Source organism: Centropristis striata, chromosome 3, assembly GCF_030273125.1.
Source record: "Centropristis striata isolate RG_2023a ecotype Rhode Island chromosome 3, C.striata_1.0, whole genome shotgun sequence".
Taxonomy (NCBI): Eukaryota; Metazoa; Chordata; class Actinopteri; order Perciformes; family Serranidae; genus Centropristis; species Centropristis striata.
This window is the reverse complement of record NC_081519.1, coordinates 13,214,997-13,237,217: the sequence shown is the minus strand read 5'-3', so window position 1 is coordinate 13,237,217 and position 22,221 is coordinate 13,214,997. Positions and strand designations below refer to the sequence as shown.

The window sequence follows — 22,221 nt, the reverse complement described above, 5'->3', positions numbered from 1 at the left end:
AGCCAGTTTTTTGTTTGTCCATTCTCGGCTACTGTAGAAACATGGCAGGCACTGCTCACTATGTAGAACAAAGGGCTATTTCTAAGGAAACAAAAACATAATGATTATTAGTTTCAGGAGATTGTAAACTAATGAAAACATGGTGCAAACATAATTATGAATATTTTATATTCGTAGATCCCCCTAAATTATACACACTACATCTTTCACTGGCCTGTTTGCTCTGTTTTGGTCTCAATCAATTCTTGTTTGTAGCTGGTTTATAACATTAAGAATGAACTCCACTGCAATCATTTGACCGCTATACTAGTTGCCCAATAAAGATTTTACATTTAAAAAAAAAAAGATTAACTTATAGAATGTGATGAATTGTTTTTGATCAACTATGCAACAGCATAAAGTGCTGCAGAATTAACATTAGCAACATTAGCATTAACAACAACAACAACAATAATATATTGTTGCTGTCCTGTAATATCAGAAAAACAGCCCTGTTTTCAGCTTTGTGATGATGATGATGATGATGATGATGACAATGATGATGATGATGATGATGATAGTGATGATGATGATGATGATGATGATGATGATGATGATGATGATGCATTTTCTAGCCAATTCAAGATGGTTTATTAAGGCTTTTCTTAACTCATAAAGGAACACTTCATCATTTAGTTTTTCACAAACATTCAAAATCAATATGTCTGGAGACAGGTGTGGTTTCCACTGGAATGGAAGGGAATCTAAATTGTAATCTGAACAGTCTGGCTGGGCAATTAATTGAAAATGAATGCAAAAAATCTTGCCCAATTATAGTCCAATCCAGGACATGGAAGCAACATGGAGAAGAACTCAAACACCGAGCCAACTGAGAAACTTGAGCGGTTTGTACCCAAGAAAACTTCTACTTAATATATAAAATAAATAAAATGTGAAGTTTTCATTTCAAGAAATGCTTTGATTTCAGTTTGAAATATTCTCTAAGTAAGGCAAGGCAAGGCAAGTTTATTTGTATAGCACAATTCAACACAAGGTAATTCAAAGTGCTTTACATACACATTTAAAACAGCAAGACACAGTTGAAAACAGTAAAAACAGTCAATTAAAACAGGGAAGATACAGCAGGATAAAAAAAGAGATAAAATAATAAAAAGCACAAGTCAAACATTGTGTAGTTAAAAAGTAAGGGCAGTAGAGTAGAGCAGATAAGTGTTAAAGTTAAGAGTACGCTTCAGTAACAATAGTGTTTTTAGTCCTGATTTAAAGGAGCTGAGCGTTTGGGCAAACCTCAGATCTACAGGTAGTTTGTTCCACAGGTGAGGAGCAGAATAACTGAAAGCTGCCTCACCCCGCTTAGTTCTTGTTTTGGGGACACGCAACAAGCCAGTTCCAGATGACCTAAGGGGTCTGGATGCTTCATAGAGAGGAAGCAGATCAAGCATGTAATTTGCTCCGAGACCATTCAATGCTTTGTAGACCAGCAGTAAGATTTTAAAATCTATCCTCTGACTCACAGGAAGCCAGTGTAGTGATTTAAGGACCGGTGTAATATGGTCCAGTTTCCTGGTGTTTGTGAGGACTCTGGCGGCAGCGTTCTGGATCAGCTGCAGCTGCCTGATTGATTTTTTGTTAAGACCTGTGAAGATGCCATTGCAGTAATCCAACCTACTAAAAATAAATGAACATCCTCTTTTCCTGTCCTTCAGTTTGTGGTTCCTCTTTTTACTGAATGTTACTATGGATTCAATCATGTTTTGGTCTGACTGTGTAATCTGATTCTGGGTTGTTGTTTTTTGTTTTGTTGCATAAGGGAAATATTGATTTAAATCATATGTCTAACTCTGTGTCTCATTGGACATAATGATTGGTGCATTGTAGAAAAAGGCTTCTGGTTAAGCAATTGTGTTCTTTTTTTGTCCTAAATTCTTTCTCTGCCCAGATCTTTGATAAGATTTCGGACAACGCTCGTTTTGTGCTCCAGATCGACAATGCTCGTCTTGCTGCTGATGACTTCAAAGTAAAGTATGTTGTTTCAAATTAAATCTCAGTTATTTTTGTTGTTTTGTATGAAGCTTATACATCTTGTTTAAAGGCAGAAATTGGCGTCTAAAGTTATAGATTTAGCAAATGGCAGCCTGTGCAGGGTTTGTACACTTCATGTGGTCTAATATCTAGAATTTCTCACAAAAGGATTTCAGCAACTGCAGGTTTGAAACTTGAAGTCTTGCTGTTTTGTAACTTTATACAATACAGCATGATATGCAGGGGTGAAAGATTCAAGAGCCCCCCTAGCCTTCACATGCATAATATAACTAAAAAAGAGACTCAAAATGAACGCAAAAAATATAAAAAGACTACAAAGAGACACATAAGATTTCAAATGGACTAACATAACCACAAAGATATGCAAAACAGCTGCAAGGAGCCACAAAGAGACTCACAACGACTATGCAAATGGACAAAAAGAGACATAAAACAACTACAAAGAGATACTAACACAGCCAAATAGAGATGCAAAACAGCTGCAGGGAATCGCAAAGGAAAAAAGGGGCCAAAAAGAGACATAAAACAATTACAAGTGACTCAAAATCACTACCAAGAGACAACATAACTACAAATACATGAAGCAACTACAGAAAGAATGAAGAAAAATGACAAACATGCTCAAAATGACCACAGAGACACAAAAAAACTACAACCAGATGCAAGACAACTAAAAGAGGACATATATATATATATATATATATATATATATATATATATATTTATCTATACCAGCCAAAACTGCAGAACAATTGTAGAATGACAGAAAACAACTAGAGACACAAAGCCTCTTTCTTAACTCATAAAGGAACACTTCATCATTTAGTTTTTCACTAACATTCAAAATCAATATGTCTGGAGATAGGTGTGATTTCCACTGGAATGGAAGAGAATCTAAATTGTAATCTGAACAGTCTGGCTGGGCAATTAATTGAAAATTAATGCAAAAAATCTTGCCCAATTATAGTCCAATCCAGGACATGGAAGCAACATGAAGGAGAACTCAAACACCGAGCCAACTGAGAAACTTGAGCGGTTTGTACCCAAGAAAACTTCTACTTAATATATAAAATAAATAAAATGTGAAGTTTTCATTTCAAGAAATGCTTTGATTTCAGTTTGAAATATTCTCTAAGTAACCAAAAAACATTTATCATGCATATTTTTCTTTAATTTCTTTAGAGTCACAAATATATGCACTCTTTCATCAGAAAAAAATACCCCAGCTTTAATGGTTGAGCATATTTACAGAAGAGACCATGTCATTGATCTATGAGGGCAGAAAAACAAAATAATTAATTGAGGTAAAATGTTCAATTAATTGGAATATAGATTTGAGGTCATATCGCCCTGCCCTACTGAAAAATACAAGCTAAAGCAAATGGAGTGGTTTGAAAAGTTGGCTTTGAGATGTAGTGGGGTAGAAAGTATATAGTTGCGCAAAATGGAAATACTCACGTACCTCAATTTTTTCTGTAGTACGGTACTATAAGTAGGCATTAGTAGTAGGCAAAGGACTTTCTGCTGCATTTACAATGTCAACAAAAAATTGGGGGAATTAATATTTAGCAGACAAATAGGCCTAGCCTATATAAAGCTGCATATATTTTTAGTTTATTTAGAGACTGCAGAAATAAATAAATGTGTCGTGTACAGCCGTGTAAGAAAACGTTAATTACTTAAGTGACAAGTATGAGAGACAATGAAGAAGTCATTGTAGCTGAGCAGATGTGCGCGAGCAACAGGCCCGTGAACAGCAATGCGCGCTCCCGATCATAAACCTCTGACGCCTCCATCCGGGGACTACTACGAGCTCGTTCTCCAACATGGCGGCGTCAGGTGAGGTTTATGAGGGTGAACGATCTTGGTCGGTTGGGGGGAATTTCAGCCGGTTATACCACGATACAGTGAAACATATCAAGTTTTAAGATGGTTAATGTCTCGTATTATTGATCGGCGTCGTTGTCCCGCGTGTATAAATCGAAGAGTCGATTGTTTTGGCCCGCTAAAGACGTGAGAGCTGGAGGAAGGCGAATGAACGAAGCAGCTACTTGCACAACCCGAAATTTTTAACCTAAAGACTACATGCGGTCTTAGAAAATGTTATTGGGATGTTTGGGTTGCTTGCTTTCGGGTCTACACGGTATTACATGTATTGGACATTATGTGACATGTTATGAAATGTGGCTAACTGCGCGCAGAGCTGGCACATTGTATCCCCGTAGCGGAGCTCGCCGTGGCGCTCAGAGCAGATAAGCATCGGGCGCAAGCGCGTTTCGTGGAGGAGGGGTTGGGCCGAGGAGTCCGGGCTGCCCGAGGAGTCTCCCCACGTGTGCAGCCTGGCTCCCTGGTATCGGTGTTTGATGAAACGGGGCAGCTGTGGCTGTTGGATTGCGTCCTTAATACTTTCATGGGAGCTTCACAACTTTGAGCCGTCCCATCCGGCCGGCCAAGTCTTGCCCCGGTGATTGCGCACTTGGATCCCGGCGCTGCGACGTGCACTAGGCCCTAAAACCTAGCCAGCTAAGCAGGGATACTTCCCCCGTCAGCACTCCTTTGCTGACTAAGCCCGCATAGACAAAAGCTATCTGCGTAGATTGCAAACAAACAACCTGCGCGTTTAGCCTAACTGTTGGCCCTAGTAGCTGTTATGCTATTGCAGCTTTAGCAGAAGTCAGTGCTACCAAAAGTTAAAGATACGCAGCTCTGAGCTCGCTTATGTCACATTAGTGAGCAGCGCTAAGGAGGCTAGTAAGCAGTCATTACACCGTTTTTGTTTTAGAGGGTACAAACAGTCAAGGCCAGTTAGGCTTGTTACTTGTAAACAATGACTTAGCATTATGTGGTGGGAAAGAGTTGTTAACCGTCTGTGTTACTCTATATGTGTGCAGGTTTTGTAATGATGTGTGTAAAGAATGTCCTGACAGCTGGGATTTTCACAATAAAGCTCACGGCCAGCTTTGTCGCTCCCCTTTTTCTGCCTCAGACCAGACCAAAACAAACTAGACCTGCCCAATGGGTTGAGCTGTGTGAAGCCCCCATGGCCAACTGTTAGGCATTCAGATAGAAACTATGAGGAACGTTCTGCAATGCATATGTGACCCATTAATGCAGACTCCAAGGTATATTCCTCGGAAATGCTGCATGCAGTCCAGTGGTTTGAACATGTCGTGATTATTGCACCTTGCATTGCATTCTTGGATCTGAATTAAATAGAGGCAGGCCTTTTCTGACCTATGTGTTTACTTTGCAATGAGAAAATAAGTCCGTGTTTTTGTTATCATCACTCACACATTGCAGTCTTCTTATCTGGCATGGATGGACCACAGCTCACACTACAAATAGTGTTTGTCTAGGCAGAGATGCAGCTGTCCACTAACGTGGACAGAGACGCATACAAACCCAGACTGTTATTTCTACTGAATTAATCTCTCAGTTGTGCAACATTTTTGCTGCTTTAATTACTATAATTTTTTTATATTTGTTGTTTTAAATATTACAAGCAACTGAAGCGATCTGACATCTCTGTTTTTACACAGTAATTATCATAAATTTACATAACATCTGTAACATCTGCTGCTATTCTGCAACTAAGTGTGTTATCTTCAGCCATCTGTCATTTTCCAAAAAATAGATTAAATTTATTAAGTAAAGATACATTTTATCACTATTTATGGTAGAACATATAATTATATAGTAGAATTAAATGATAAAATTTCTTTTTAAATGAAGAAAACAGCGTAGTGCCGATAAAAGCTTTGAAGACTTCCTTTGCCTGACTATGTACTCTGTGTTTGTCCCTCCTCTAGCTAAGAAGAAGAATAAGAAGGGGAAGACCCTCACTCTCACTGACTTCCTGGCAGAGGACAAGGGAGGCAGCCCTGCTCCCCCCAGCTACCCAGCCAAGTCCACTAGCTGGGCGGATGAGACTGATGACCTGGACGGAGATGGTGAGCAAACACTCAAAGACATACAGAGTTATGTGTGTCTTTCATTTTTCCATCTAACGATGGTAATATCAATATCATCACTGTGCTCCTCGGATTATCTCTTCACTGAGCGGAGCGTAAAAGAGTGCGCTGCAAAATGCAGTCAGTCAACTTAAAATTACAAAGTGCATTTCTTGTTTTCTTTCTAAACTTGTGGCAGTGTTTTATTTAAATTTACAGCTGGAAAAAAAGATTAGGAGAATGAATGAACCATTTTTTCTTAATTTCTACTAAGGCTTTTACATTTCTGAGACAGCTGTCTATAACCATAGTACATAAATTATTAATAATGAGGTAATAAAGTACATGACAGCATAACTCATTTTTGTGGCTATAAATGGTGGATAGATGGGGTTTGTAAAATAAATAAATTGATTTTTCTGTTATCTAAGAGCTCTTGCTCTCTGGATGGATCATGATTCAGACTGTGCCTTTTACAATGATTTAACTTTTTGGAATCTGCTGTTTTTACATATTAAGCTACACATCACATGACCACATGGTGTTTCAGAATATCATACCAAACGGTGCCATATGTTTACTTTCATGTTGGGTAGTTTAATATCTGATGCTTATTAATTTTATTCTTGTATCTTATCCAGGGTTTTTGGCTTGCATGAGACTGACTACTGATAATTGGCTCTGCCAGTATCTACCTTACAGGACAATAACAATTAATGCCCCATAATAAATCCACCTGTCTGAGTCTGTTACATTTTTTAGGGTTACATTCTCTAGTAATTTGTCATGCTGAGCTAATTTTCAGTTGGTATATACTTGAGATCTTCTTTCTTCTGATCCCTCCAGTCTCGACCTCGTGGCACACGGAGGAGGATTCGTACCGGGCACCACCCATTGACCGGTCCATCCTGCCCACAGCACCTCGCTCAGCTCGCGAACCCAATATTGACCGATCCCGACTGCCCCGCAGCCCGCCTTACACGGCCTTCCTTGGCAACCTGCCATATGATGTCACTGAGGACTCGATCAAAGACTTCTTCCGCGGCTTGGCAGTAGGTGTCGCAAGCACACACACATATGCAGTGTAGGGTATATAACACATATGCTGTGTTCCAATACCCATACTTCCATGAGTACACTTAAATGCAGTACACTATCCGCACTCACAAAGTACACAGATTTCAGCAGGTGAGTGTTGTTCCAAATCTAATACTCCGTGATGCACTTACCGGAAATGACGCTCGCGACGGCCGCCGCGGCTCGTCACCCGCGAAAAACTTCCGGCTTTAAACAGCGAAAAAATAATTATTATTATCCTTTGTGTTGTTTAATCTTTACTTCTACAATCTGGCAATATGGCTCCATAAACGCAGCAAATGTGGAAAATGGGCCGGCGTCGTCAGCCGCCATTACAAACATTTTTTTCGAGCTGAGCGGCTCTGCCTGGCTCCGCCTCTTCCGCTACGTAGACAAGATGGCGGCCGTTGAGTGCGTATAGTGTACATCGTTCCACACTCAGCGTTTTGACCGTTATGAGGGCAACATCCGGATCCTTTAGGTACACTTCTTTTCACCGCGATCGGAATCGGAACACCCTGCGTACTCAAGCTAAGTATAGTGAGTACGGGAAGTATGGGTATTGGAACACAGCAATAGCACTTGGTGGTTACAGCTACTTGAACTTTTTGTTTTGCCTGGACACACAAATGATGAAACTCACGTGAGAGTTTCATTTGCAAACTTTATTGCTCTTTACAGGAGCCTTAAATCCTTATCTGAACATCTTGTCAAACTAGTCTGTCTTCTTTATTATTTAAATATTTGCTTCTGAAGTATTTAAGTTCACACTGCCCTTGGGACTGCTGTTGTTTACACACGGCAAAACCAGTGAAGTTATTTAGTGAAAAATAACAGGACACATGGGGTCAACTTTTCTCCCTTATGTATTTCAAGACAGTATGGATGTAATGCTCCATGTATTTGGACTGAACCATTGGGTACAGGACGTACTGTTCAGTATTCAACTTCCTTGCTTCAGTGCTCTGTGACTCAAACAACTGCTGTCAAAATGTCGATTGATGTCTACTACTCATACGTGTGCAACAGAAATTCTAGGGTAGTGCACCAGTTTTTTTCTGTAGCATGAAAACACTTCAAGCATTTCAGTTACAACAGCGACACCGAAATGTGTGGATAGGCGGAATTATAACAGAAACAGATATAACACAAAAACAGACTGGAACCCACGTTCTTCTCCCAACAACATGTAGGTCGCCACATGCTCTAGATTCAGACCGTACCAAAAATATTAACTCCTACTATAAAATGTTAATAACTCAAGCATCATTAAGTAACAAATGAAAGCATAAGGTCAAAGTGCTGAAGCCTCGCCACAATGTGCCTTCTCATTTCAATCAATCAATCAATCAATCAAACTTTATTTATATAGCGCTTTTCATACATAAAAATGCAACACAAAGTGCTTTCCAAAAAAAAAAAGAAAAAACAAACAATAAAAATGACAAAACCCACCCCTCCCTCCCCCACATACACATCTGTAAGTATACATACACAAACATGTACACACGCATTTAGTCATGCACGCACACAAACACACTCCGACTCACACACAGCACATATTGATTGACAGTGTAGAGACATGGCAAGGCACCGAGGATCCAGATGAGGAAAAAGCAACCTGTGGGAGCATCCACACTGAGAGGTGGCAGAGCCCACAGCCATAGAGGACGCCGTCACAGAGACCACCAGGACCCGGGAAGACCGAGGCGGACTCCACACATGGTGCAGAGCCGCCCAGTCCCCCGGGCCCAGGGAGTCCCCAAGACCACATCCCCACAGGCAGACCCAACACACCCCCCAGTGAGGAGGCCCCCATGAGGGAACACTGGAGCTAAAAACTAAAAGACTAAAAGACAACAGGACAGGATAAAGACTAAAAGACAACAGGATAGAAAACAAAAGATAAAAACTAAAATACAACAGGAATAAATAAATAAATAAATAGTAAAATAATCAGTTAAAAGCTAGAGTCAGATCGTTTTGCCTCACTGTATAAACGAGCAAAAAGTCTTATCATGGAGCATCACTGACATTTGTGTTCTTTTTATTGATTTATTGACAGTATACCAGTACACACTTCTTTTTTTCTTGCATACATATCTTTTCTTCTCTGTGAACTGTAGAGTGCTGGGCCCGGATCAGTTCATTCTCTGTTTTATGTAATTCTGTCACTTTCCTCATCAACAGATCAGTGCAGTGCGTCTGCCTCGAGAGCCCAGTAACCCAGAGAGGCTGAAGGGCTTTGGCTATGCTGAATTTGATGATGTGGACTCCCTTCTGAGGGCGCTGAGTCTAAATGAGGAGGTGAGAGAATGCAACGAGTACTTGGTTTTATACTTTTATTTTGACCCCTACATCTGAACGGACATCACTTTATGACGTTCACCACAGTTGTATTGCACATAAAATCTTGAGCTACAATTTATTTATTGACCTCACTGAACAAAATGACAAAGATCTATAGTTAAATGATAAATTACACTTTCTTTCTCTCATAAAATGTATAAGGAAGAATGACTAACTGTTTGTCCTGTATTCGTTCACGGCAACAGAACCTGGGAAACCGAAGGATCCGTGTAGATATTGCAGACCAGTCTAATGATAAAGGTACACTCTTAACTTTTATTGCTGTGACTTCTTTTGACCACCATGACTACCTTTTATACCGTCATTTAGGAAATGGGGAACTTGTCCCTCAATCTTCATGTTCTATAATTTTTCCTTTTCTTAATATGTCAGAAAGAGACAATGGCCCTATGGGAGGCCGAGACAGAGGAGGACGGATGTCGGACATGGGTCCTGACAAGACGGACAGTGACTGGAGGGCTCGGCCCAGTGCAGATGCTGACGATGGACCTCCCAAGAGAGATGAAGCCTTTGGAGAGAGTGAGTCAGAATCTGCTTAGTCAGGGTACCTGCAGGGTCTTTAAAAGTAAAAGTATTGAATTTCCTCTTCTTTTTTTTTTCTTTGCCATTCGGGCAGCTACAACTGCAACAGAGAGAGTCGTGTGAAGATAGGAGGATCATTCGATGTGGGGAAATTGGTCTTTCCGAAATACACTACTCCTGAAATAAGAATATTATGATAGAGTATCAAAATATGCTCCCCAAATGTTTACAGCATACTTACCAATGATTGTGATCAAAAAACATGACGTCATTATACTGAAGACGAGATGAGATAAATATGCATCTTTTTCCGTCTTTTTTATTATAGTACATGACACACACACACCTCACGAAGTTGGTGTGAATTAAATATAAATGTGATTATTTTAATGTTTTCTTAAATGTAAGTACTTGATAAATAAGCCTTTCCTTGGGCTTAAATCATTCTGGTTTGCATTATGTCCTTCATACTTTTGCTAGTAAGGCCTCAATTTGTTTAGAATTTAATCCTAAATGGTAATACAAAGGTCTTAAAAAGCCTTACATTAAAATTTAAACCCTGATTTTGTTTCCACTTTAAAAACATGCTAAAGTGCTATTCATATATATTGAGCCAAAATGTTTACCTTGTTCGTTTCTTCCTTCTAAGCTGTGTTTGACGTTGAACCAGTCAAACCAACAGTTCATTAACAGAGGAATTCTATAAGTGAAACAGCTTAGTTATTGTGACATTTCCTTCCTTCAGGATCAAGGGACCGCTACGAGTCAGATCGTTACAGAGATGGGCCACGACGGGATAATGACCGCTACGATGGAGGAAGAGACCGATACAGGGATCGCTATGACGACAGGGACCGCAGAGACTACGATAGAGGAGGTGTGTTGTCATGCTTGCGGCTCTTTGGCTTCCTCATCACAAAGTCCCCCAAACATTCTTTAACATGGCTCTTAAAACGTATAATGTTTGTGAACCTTCACTTCATCTCTAACCAGATTTTCTGCTGCCATCATTCTAGGTTTTGACTCTCGTGGTGGTGGAGGGGGTCGTCGTGCCTTTGGCAGCGGCTTCCGCCGTGATTATGACGACAGTCGAGGTAGCAGTGATCGTTACGGGGAACGAGAGCGTTATGGCGGCGGCGAGGACCGGTACGAAAGGCGTGATGAGCGGCGGGATGACAGAGGTGAGACATCAGTAGATGTATACTACACTTCATCAGCATTGTCTATCAAATGGTTCAAGCAAGGTTAATGAGTCATTTTGTTGTTTTATATTCATTACTATTTCAATTCATTTAAATGAAATTAATTTCACGCACTGCTCCATATTAATATTATTCTCTCCTGTTCTCACACCAGCTCCTCAGCAGAGACCCAAGTTGAACCTTAAGCCCCGTAGCGTGCCCAAGGAGGAGGAAAGTGGCGGCGGCGGCGGCGGTGGTGGTGGTGGCGGCAGCGGTGGTGGAGGTAGCGGCAGTGGTGGTACTTCCCCAGCTGCAGCTCCGAGCTCCGGCAGCAGGGCCTCATCCATCTTTGGTGCAGCCAAGCCTGTTGACACAGCAGCAAAGGAGAGAGAGGTGGAGGAGAGGCTGAAGAAACAGGAAGAGAGGCTGCAGAGGCAGCTGGACGAGGACAAAGGCCGAGGACCTGAAAGGAAGATGCGGGACAGGTCAGTGATTGACAACATCAATTTGTGTTATTTTTTTTTTTGGTTCTCAGGAAAGCTGACCAAGCAGTCGGCCTGCTCCCAACAGGCACATGGTAATCAGTTTCTGCACTAGTGTTTGTGTCATAGCTGCATACTCTGCAGCTTAATCCGGGAAAACACATTCCACCTAAGGCAAAATGACCTGCAGTAATGTATGTCTGACAATAAGAATCTATGTGATTGTTTGTACAGTGAAAATGTTTTGTGTGTAGTTTTATGACTAGCTTTGTTTTGGCCCAAGAGACGTGGCAACACACTTAAAGCGGTGCATTGCAAAGCAAAGTTCGGGCCTGTTTTGTGGACTTTCAACTTTTCATTCCACTTGAGTGTGCATGCCTGTGTGAGCTTATACTATTGTTTTTTTAGGGACCCAAGCTGGCGCACTGAAGAAGCTCCTCCTCAGCGATCTCGCACAGGAAGTGAGTCTTCAGGTCAAGGAAGTACTTCTGGAAGAGGTGAGATACCTCTGCATTTAATGCTTGCCTTCAGAAATTTGGTTTCTCTGTCTGTCTTTCTACATAAAAGAATGGCAATGTGTTCAGTCACATCACCATCGATTCACTCTGTCGTCTGTTAGATGAAATGGAAAACAAAGTTTAGATTTTTTTAATTTTTTTTTTAGACTTCTTGTCCACTGGGATTAAGTTACAATATTTTCATTGTACTTTAAATAAAACAAGACCAACTAAAAGTAGTAAAAGTATTGGAAAGTAAACCTCAGTCATGTAAAACAGGAATAAATAATATGCTCTTTTGGTCCTCCAGGCTCCCGGTGTCGAGATAGCGAGCGCTCTGGGGAGAATGAGGTTTTCAGTGGGAGAGAAGGTGAGCCCTCCTCCCCTGGGTCCTCCCCTCAACCCCCTACTAGCAGCTCCTCAAAGGAGCCGCTCAAGGTGATGCCTGCACCTCCTCCAAAGGAGAACGCCTGGGCCAAGAGAAGTGCAGTCAGCACAGGCTCAAGCGAGGGAGATGGACGACCTCCAGTCTCACCTGTCTCCCCAAGTGCTCCAGCTCCTCCCAAGTACAGGTGAGACGCACTGCAGGAGCATACAGCACAGAAACCTAGCTATCACACACTTGAAGAAAAGTATAGCTTTCATACAGTTGTTTTGTACACTGACTGTTCTTTCTTTCTCTTCAGCTCCCAAAGTTCTGCAGATGAAAGAGGATCTGGAAAAGGTAAGGCCTACTGATGAGTGGGGGGTTTTCCCCAAACCAAACCTCGCTGTAGACCACAAATAAAACTTACCAAGCCACGTCAGCTACAAAAAGACTTAAAGTCGACCGCCACATTAACGGCTTTGTGAGACTGTTAAGGTCATGATACACAAAACAAAAATTATGGATGGATGAAAATTAGTCAGTTTTAGATTAGGCCTTTCACAGTAAATGCAGTATTGACTGTTTAACTCATCAAAAGTTAATTGGTTTCATCTCAGATTCTTATCAGGCTCAGACTGGGTTTAGCTTTCTTCAACTTTTGCTGTTTTTTGGGCTCGTGTGCTTTGAGCCAAAACTTACTGTTAACATGCAAGTCCACAACTGATGGATGTAAACATGCAAACTGCTTGCAGCGTAGTGTCATAATCATGTCATATCAAACATCAACATTGATGTCAAGTAATTGAAGAAAATTCAGTCATGTGTTAGAGGTTTAAAGAGTTCCTGTCATGAACGGAAGGCCATCCAATACTTTTTGAGATACTTAACTCTGGATCAAAGTGTTTCACCATTTGGCTGCATTTCGACTGCATGGTACAGCGCGGCTCTACTCTACTTGACTCGCTCTTTTCTGGTGGCGCATTTTGCGTTTCTCTCTTGGTTGCGGATAAAAGGTTTCAGCGAGTGAAGATGATGTCACAGCAGTTTTTCCACTCTACATTACAGCAATCGGTTGAGAGTCCTGCCTTCACAAAATGGAGAAATTGACCTGGTACCAAAAGTGCGTTGAGTATCATGAATCCGTACCATGCAGTGGAAACGCAGCATTACACACCAACTGGCTCTGCTATCTCGACCTTTGCTGGCCTGGCTTAAAGGGAAAGTGTCATTTTTCAAACATCTGACAGCCCTTATAAAAAATTGCTTTTCGGACTGTAGTCCACACAGTGTCTTGTTGATTATGGACTTGCTTGACAGCTTCAGTTAAGTGTGGCTGTACCTGCCGAAAGTAGCTCTCGAAGGCCATTTGCAGACTGGTTTGAAGATTTCTATTTGTGATCATTCAAGCCGAAATGCTTTCAAACTCTTGTGGTCCAGAGAAAGAAACTGAGGTTTGCATGAAAACTGCAATCTGGGGTTGACGATTCATTCTGTAAATTTCATAACAGGTAAAACTTGAATAAAAAGGCAGGAAGTCAATTCATTATTGTATATATGCAGTGATATTATGTAAGTTATAGAGCCAGTTTTGATGAAAAACTGGTTCATTTACACGATGAGGTGCAAAAGCAGCCATTACCCTTTCAGTTTTGTTTTATTGTGGAAAGTATCATAATGGACACATTTGGCAAAGCATGAATGTCTGACAGGAGCAGGCCATAAACTCATCATCCTGTGGAGTGTATTCATTACAAGGGGAGCACTGAATTATGTCTCACATTATTAGTATGTATTCAAGTACTTAAAGCAGCATACATGGTGCAGAACAATATGCACCACAATTCTGAATTGGGGAAGCTATATATATAAATCGGGGTCAGACTCAAGCAATCAGGCCAAATGTGAAAACATTGAGTACCTGTGTAATTTGCTTACAAGCTCAGCTTGCATTCATGCAGTTGTGCGCCTCTCATTTGGCCCTCCATCAGTGACTAACACTTTTGAATCCAACCCAGTGGCTTTTTATGCTGCAGTGTGTTGTGAGTGTAGTCTACTGTTTAAAAGTCCAACAGCTTCCCTTCACTCAACTGTCTGGCTTCTTCTTCAAGATGAGAACAAGGCTGACGGTGTGCGTCGGGACCGAGGGCCCCCACGGGCACGAGGGGGGCCTGCAGGGCCTGGAGCAGGGCGGGGCCGAGGAGAGGGGCCCAACAGAGACCGAAGAAAGGAGGCAGACAGGTCAGCCATCCAAAGCTAGCCACTCCTTCTTAGCTCATAGGGAGGACATTGACTGGGCATCTGTAAAGATTGGCCTATGCTCAGTTACACAACTGATGATGCATTCATTGTTGTGGATACTAGGAACACAAGGACACCAGGATTTCTGGTGTGCACATTAACTGCTTGAACTTTTTTTGCTTTAAAAAGTTTGAATCTCTTCAATTGAGCATCAAAACATGAACCGATCAATTGGACCTGAAATTTGGCATTTCTGAATTTCATTAGAGGAACATGAGAACTGAGCACGGTGTGAACTGGGTGCCAGCTTGTGGATTTGTGCTGCTTTTAGTTTGTCTTTTTAGCTGTGTGTGTTTGAGGATTCACAGCAAGAGTCAACTTTGCAGCACTGAGGTTTACCAATAAATTTTAACCTCAGTGTTCGCTCTGATTGTAGAAAGGATAACAGAAGAGACCGAGACTCAAGACCACCCCCAGAGCCAAAGAAATTTGAAGAAACCCCAACCCCCGTAAGTCCTTCACTGCAAAGGATTAGTCAGACTTTGACGTCAACTAAATTATTCTTCATTAAAGGCTTTCCCTAAAGCCTTAACTTGATTTACCAGTGCTCCCCTGAACATTCTAGGTTATGAAAACATCCTCCTTTTTTCTGTGTGATCAGTCATAAAATAATTGTTTTCCTCCTGCTTGAGAAAGTTGATACCTTTCCCTTACACAGACCCCTTATTTAGCATGCAAAACAAACTGTACTGATCCAGGTTCTGTTTTCTTCTGCCTTCAGAAGTTCAGCTCAGCCAGTAAGTACGCCGCTTTGCTAATGGATGGAGACCAAGGAGACGACGCAGAGGACGTAGAATAGAGAGAAAATAACGAGACGAGGCCTGAAAGCGCAAGAAGAGGAGAAAACGACGACCGCAGAAAAAAATAATCTCACATAGCTTATGAAAAAAAACTCCTCACATGGAAGAGGCTCCCGGGAGGACATCACTCCCTCCTTCCTTTCCTCCTACAAACCTGTCCTTTACTTTCAAAACACCCACCCACCCATCATCCCTCCCCCGCCCCTGCCCCCACCTTCAGGACTATTCAGCTTCTTAAGAATAGTTGCATACTGGACTTGTTTTAAATGGAAAAAAGGAGTAGCTGACACATGGAAAAGTGATGGATAACATTGAATTAATTGTAATAAATAAATGGAAAAAGTGGGGAAAAAAATGAATTTGTATATTTGTGGATTGTGTGCCAAGGTTGGATGATATGACGATTTTTTTTAAATATCAATTTTTGATTTATTTACTTGCATAACTACGGCATAGTTATTAATTATAAGCCCTTTTATTCATTAGTAAATCATTTTCTATTAGTTATTTTAACTCAAATAAAAATTGGTCAACGATATGCTGTCTTCCAATACTAATAGTCATGAATGTTAAGACAAGTTACTAATTTAAAAATAATTGTCATGTGTGCACATTCAGCAAAGCATCGATTGAATGGATTATGAACTGATTAACAATACTGAGAGTGTAATAGACAACAGTATTACAGGAGGACATGTATGCCGAAAGAAAAGCCGCCGCTAGACGATTCTCACTCCTAGAGAATCAAGTGCTATTACTATTATCCCCAATCATTGTACTGATGTTTCTTATTTCTCCACCTTCTGATGAAATCAAATCAATTAAAGGCTCTTTGTGGTTGTTTCCAGCCGTCTTAAAGATTCTCCACAGCTGTCTAAATCATTCACGCTTCCCAAAGTGAGGAATACAAATATTTGGGCAAAGTCTGGAGTTGCATGATGTGAGAATTTCCATGCAATTACATTAACCTGTCTTCCAATTTGCAATAAATTGGGGTCATTATGTGGACTCAAATAGTAGGTGGTCATTTTTTATCTACGCATTGCTGCAGCGATTCAAGCCAAGGAAGGTCATAAAGGGTTAAAGAAAGATCTATAGACTCAAAATGAATCATCACTTTAGCCATCCCTGTTATGCAGCAACATTTCTGTCTCGAATTACTTTTTTTGTCTTTTTTTCTTAATCTTCACATTCAAAATACTTTATCTGTTGACTTTTTGTTTTTGATATTTGTGGTTGGTTTTACGAAACTAGGCCATCACATAAACTGTATTTTTTTTTTATTTTTGCTTCATGTGCATGACTTCCCATCCTGTTACGTCTGACCACAATTAGTCAGTTTACCCTTAAAAGGTCATTATACGTGCCTGAGATTGGCCAATTTGTTTTCCTTACAGTTAAACATGTCCTGTATAAAGTGCAACAAACATGTAAAATCTTTCTTCAAAAGTTTTGAGGCTCAAGTGCTGCATAACGGGAATGACCCACTAGTTGTACTGTATGTGGCAGTGTCTGTATCTGCAGAGACCCCGCCCTCTGCCTCTATTTTCAATTTATTTTTTTCTGTATTTGGGACATTCTGATACGAAACCTTGCTGACTGTAACCAGTGTTACCTGAAGCTTTGAAAACTCTGCTAAATTCTTCTAAAGTCTGAACCATTGACCGTATATAAAGATGGACGATGCTGCTCCACTTCCTTCAATTGTACAAAAATAAGGCCAAACTAGGACTGCAAGCAGTACTGAACGGGCCCTCGCAGTACACGCATGTCGGGGCATGCTGCCCCGACATGCGTGCATGGGGCCAGTCTATACCACCCCTATGAATTTCATTGCCTTAAGTGTTATAGTGTGGCCACGGTACCAAATATGAAATTAGACTGCCACCACAGTGCCACCTAGGGGCCGATCAATAAAACCTTAAAGGGTTATCCTCAGGAGGGCATTGACAATAGTTGTACCAAGTTTTGTATAATAATGCACAAACTATCCCTTTAATCCTCATACAGTGTCTGAAGGAGGACTCTAACTGATATGTATAAGTTAGAAGAGGCAGGTAGCAATGGTGGAAAGTAACTATGAACATTTACTCAAGTACTGGACTTAAAGTAAAATTTTGAGGTACTTTTATGTACATTTTATGTAACTTTATACTTCTACTTCACTACATTTTGAGACATATATTGTACTTTTTATTCCTCTACATTTAGCTGACAGCTTTAGTTACTTTTCAGGTCAAGATTTAAAATGAAAAACATGATACATTTAAAATGATTACCCATTTTTATAAATTAAACCACTTAAAAGTTTATTAGGTAGTTAAAATGAGCGGAGTGGTCATTTCACAGTGTGGTATTAGTACTTTTACTGAAGTAAAGGGTCTGGACACTTCTTCCACCACTGTCTTTTTTACTTCTTTACTTTTTAAAAAAAAAATGTTTTAACATTTTTTTTCTTTATTTTCTTTATTTTTTTGTTTTTTTATTTAATATTTTTTTTAATTTTGCGCAGCTTTTTCACTTCTGCGCATGCGCGGTCTTTCTTGACATTGCGCATGCGCAGAAGCAAAAAAAGGAAACAAAAAATAATAATAAAAAATAAAATACAAATTAATAATAATTAATAAAGAAAAAATAATAAAAAAAGAAAAAATAAAGAAAAAAAATAAATGTTAAAAAAAAAGTAAAGAAGTAAAAAAGACAGTGGTGGAAGAAGTGTTCAGATCCTTTACTTCAGTAAAAGTACTAATACCACACTGTGAAATGACTCCACTTCGTTCATTTTAACTACCTAATAAACTTTTAAGTGGTTTAATTTTTTTTTTAAATGGGTAATCATTTTAAATGTATCATGTTTTTCATTTTAAATCTTGACCTGAAAAGTAAGTAAAGCTGTCAGCTAAATGTAGAGGAATAAAAAGTACAATATATGTCTAAAAATGTAGTGGAGTAGAAGTATAAAGTTACATAAAATGTACCTTTACTGACTTCTACTGTCTGGTCTGAACTCAAACACTACAAACTGGCCAATTAGATTTGTTGAGCTGAGTTGTTGGATAGTTGCTGGATATTGAGTTGCATCATCAAACACATGATTTTTATGTGCAAGTATTTTCTTTGCTGTTCTGCTGGTGTGGTCCGTGAGACAGAACACTTCCACAGTATTTCTTCAGTCTGGACCCCCCGCTGAGGGCCGAACTCCTGGTGGCAGCTGGTTAGGATCCTGCTGAGCTTCACATCCCACACAGACACAGACAGAGGGCACCCACTCCACTGTAAGACGGACTCCTCTCGACCCTCAGCAGCAGGCCACTTCAGGGACATCAGCATATTAGAGTCTGACAGCAGGCATGTGTTAGTGCAGTATCAAAAATACCTGCTGATATACACTACCGGTCAAAAGTTTTAGAACAGCCCAATTTTTAAAACCCCCAGTTTTTTATTGAAATTCAAGCAGTTCAAGTCAAATGAACAGCTTGAAAGGGTACAACGGTAAGTGGTGAACTGCCAGAGGTAAATAAAAAAAGGTAAGGTTAACCAAAACTGACAAATAATGTACATTTCAGAATTATACAAGTAGGCCTTTTTCAGGGAACAAGAAATGGATTAACAACTTAACTCTATGGAGTCTTGGGCTATTTTGTCCATTTTTGAATTCTTTTCATGTCTTTGTAAGTCATTTTGTGTCTTTTTTTGGTCATTTTGTGTCTTTTTTTAGTCATTTTGTGTCTTTCTTTGGTCATTTTGTGTCTTTTTTTAGTCCTTTAACCCAACATAAAATGTGATTTTGAATCTTTTTTTTACTTTCAAAACACTAACATGCTCAATAAAGAATTTTAAATGTTGCAAATGTGCATTAATTTCAGAGTACACTGAGACATTAAACTGCATAATTTTCAATTAAATTCTGGAAAAGTTGGTGTGTTCTAAAACTTTTGACCAGTAGTGTAGATGTACACATTTATTATTTCATGGGAGTGATTACACTCATTATTGTCACCTGTTGCTCCGGTAGCATAAAGTGTGTCAGGGTGAGGCAAAGAGATGATGACTCACTGGGCGAACTTTTGTTTGAAATCCACAAAAGGCTTTTGCTTATTTTTATTTACGTCTCTGTAAATGGGGGCACTGATAAGGGAAATCAGTGAGATTTGAACCTGAATTCAGATAACATTCTAGGACAGAAAAAACATTACGGTAATGTAAAATAAATCTGGAAATCATCCATGCTATTTTGTGCATTTAGTGGAGTTCCGCATGACAGCAAAGTTGTTCTCTTCAGTGTGAAGTTGCTTAGTGTGTGTGCCCAGTGGAGCAATAACCAAGTGCATTACTCAAGTTTATTCAAGTTGTCATATGCAATTTCAGACAACATTTTAGTGCAAAATATTATACTTTTTACTTACTTACTATTTAAAAATGTTTTTAAATGTGACATGCTCATGAATATAAACACGGTGAGAAATAAACAACCCAACAGTGAAATAGTCAATAGATTCACCTCTACCAGCTACAACATGACAATACTGTTTCTTATTACCAGCCATGACAGTGTGTGTGTGACATCAGGGCAAAATATGGTCCTGGACACACCAACTGCAGCATGAAAAACACATACAAACAGTGCTATTTGTCTCCTTAGAGCAAAGTCCACATTGCCACTTGTACATCATCTGATTTTGATTGGTCAGAAAATAAGAAAATTGGAAAATATTTCTACAAAACTGGGCTTAAAATTATTAGGCACTGTCCATGATTTCTGGCGTAAAGCAGTTTAAAGTTCTTTTCCTGCTTTAAGCCCTGCATATATACAGTATGTCAGTATTGACATAGGTTATAAGTTGAGCCTGTGAGACAATTCGGTGTATTTAATAAATCTGGCACAATTCAATTGTTTCTCCAAACTATCTTCTCTTATGTAATGTGTTCTGTTGCTCCATACACACCGACTTGGCATCTCAGCTAGTGTGATCTCATCTAGTTTAATTACGCTTATTATTATCATTATTTTATTTTTATCATTATTATTGTCTTTGTTGCTCTAAACGTCTGTAATGGTAACATTCCCTCTGAAATGACAAAGTATCCTATCTATCTACTGTATTTTACACATTAATGCATGCTATTTGTACACAGTATTGCTACAATGTAGATTTCTGCTACTTTTACGTATGATCTGAATACTTCTTCACTGTGAGTGCCAGTAAAAAGAAGGCTGCATCTTTAGAGTTTGTTTGTGCACCCCAGCAACCCACCCACCACTATTAGCCCCCACCCCTGTTAATCAGCAGCTGGTCCACACAGGAGGGTCTCTTCCTTCCACTTGAAGCCACAGCATGACTCGGGTTTGCGTCATTCAGGTCCCCAGATGATGTATCAAGTGAAATTTGCAATCACCATGTCTCATTTTCTACATATATATAATCTGTCGCGGTCTGCTACACTGAGTCTGCTGATGTTGTTGTTTAATACAGACGCATCAGTGAATGTAACTTGTGCAAGTATTAATGGTTTTGTTGCCTAATTTAGCTCGCAGCCACAGATTTGTCTCACTTTAAACCAAAGACTGCTTTGTATGGTCTAACCGGAGGGCAAAAACATGGTTTTAGAAAGAGCTTATTGTTGGAGATTTTCCCCTCACAACCTCCAGCTTAAAGTAGTATTTTGTCTGGAGAGCCCAGTTTGGGGAAATACAGTTATGTGTGTGTGTTACAGAAAGAGAGAGAGTTGTAGTATGAAGGAATTTAGTGACGGGAGAAGCAGATCTAAGATTTAAGCACAGAGCCAATCATTGTTTTCAATTCAGTGGAGAGAACTGGAGGAAATAAAAGAGAGGACAAAACTGTTGAGGGTCTTATCAAAGAGGGTCTTGGGAGTCACGACATATAGTATTTTCACACCTAAGGGAGATCTATGAGCAATGCTGTTTACTAAAAGTCCAGGCAAGCAGTTAAAAGTCTTGACTTCCTCACAACAAGCTGACAGGAGGGATTAAGCCTGCACTATGTTCTCATGTGCAAAGTTATAGTCTAGAGGGATGACGTGTGTGAATGAAGCTCTATCTGATCACTCCCCCACGAGGAAGAGGAGAGTGAGAGGGGCTGAAGTGGAGCCAAAGGAAAGGGGAAGGGCCTGACATCAACAAGCCAAAACAGCTGCCCCCTTCTCCCCCGTGGAGAGACAGCAAGAGGAGCCTGATGGAGCAAGAGAGAGAGAGAGAGAGAGAGAGAGAGGGGAAGACTGGAGGGTCTGTGAGTGTGGAGCAGGAGAGAGCGGCGTGCGAGACATTTGAGGGTCTGTAGAAGCCAGGAGAAGAGACGAAGGTATTGGCAAGTGGAAAGGGGGAAGGGAAGAGAGAGGCGGTGAGTGTGTGATTGCATGCTTTCAGAGTGAGGATAGCCAAGGAGCAAGGGACAGGGAAGTGTAAGAGGAGAGGTGGAGGGGGGGAAAGAGTGGAGGGTCTGTGCATGGTGACACTTTTTGGAAAGGGTGAAAGAGAAGTTCGTAAGAGGAGGGGGGGGGGGGAGAAGAAAAAAAAGTCATCTGGGGTGGATTTCAAGGCAGGACAAGCTGTCAGAGAGAAGGGCAGAGGTGTGAGGAGTCACTGGGGAAGAAGAACATGTTGAGGAAGACG

The 22,221-nt window shown here is 40.3% G+C and overlaps 1 protein-coding gene across 3 annotated transcripts; it reads left to right on the top strand.

The window, feature by feature from the left end:
- Window positions 1-3,795: 3,795 nt before the first annotated feature.
- On the top strand, window positions 3,796-16,445 carry eif4ba (eukaryotic translation initiation factor 4Ba). 3 transcript variants are annotated; one of them, XM_059329704.1, is made up of 15 exons: window positions 3,796-3,882; window positions 5,853-5,993; window positions 6,840-7,045; window positions 9,261-9,377; window positions 9,626-9,680; window positions 9,813-9,959; window positions 10,708-10,839; window positions 10,979-11,143; window positions 11,319-11,628; window positions 12,034-12,122; window positions 12,433-12,694; window positions 12,809-12,846; window positions 14,598-14,727; window positions 15,164-15,236; window positions 15,509-16,445. In XM_059329704.1, the coding sequence occupies exons 1-15, from the start codon at window positions 3,870-3,872 to the stop codon at window positions 15,584-15,586; spliced, it is 1,956 nt and encodes a 651-aa protein (XP_059185687.1). In that variant the 5' UTR covers window positions 3,796-3,869; the 3' UTR covers window positions 15,587-16,445. The 3 variants fall into 3 exon arrangements, with proteins under 3 accessions (XP_059185687.1, XP_059185689.1, XP_059185690.1); XM_059329706.1 differs by lacking the exon at window positions 14,598-14,727; XM_059329707.1 differs by lacking the exons at window positions 14,598-14,727; window positions 15,164-15,236.
- The last annotated feature ends 5,776 nt before the right edge of the window (window positions 16,446-22,221 follow it).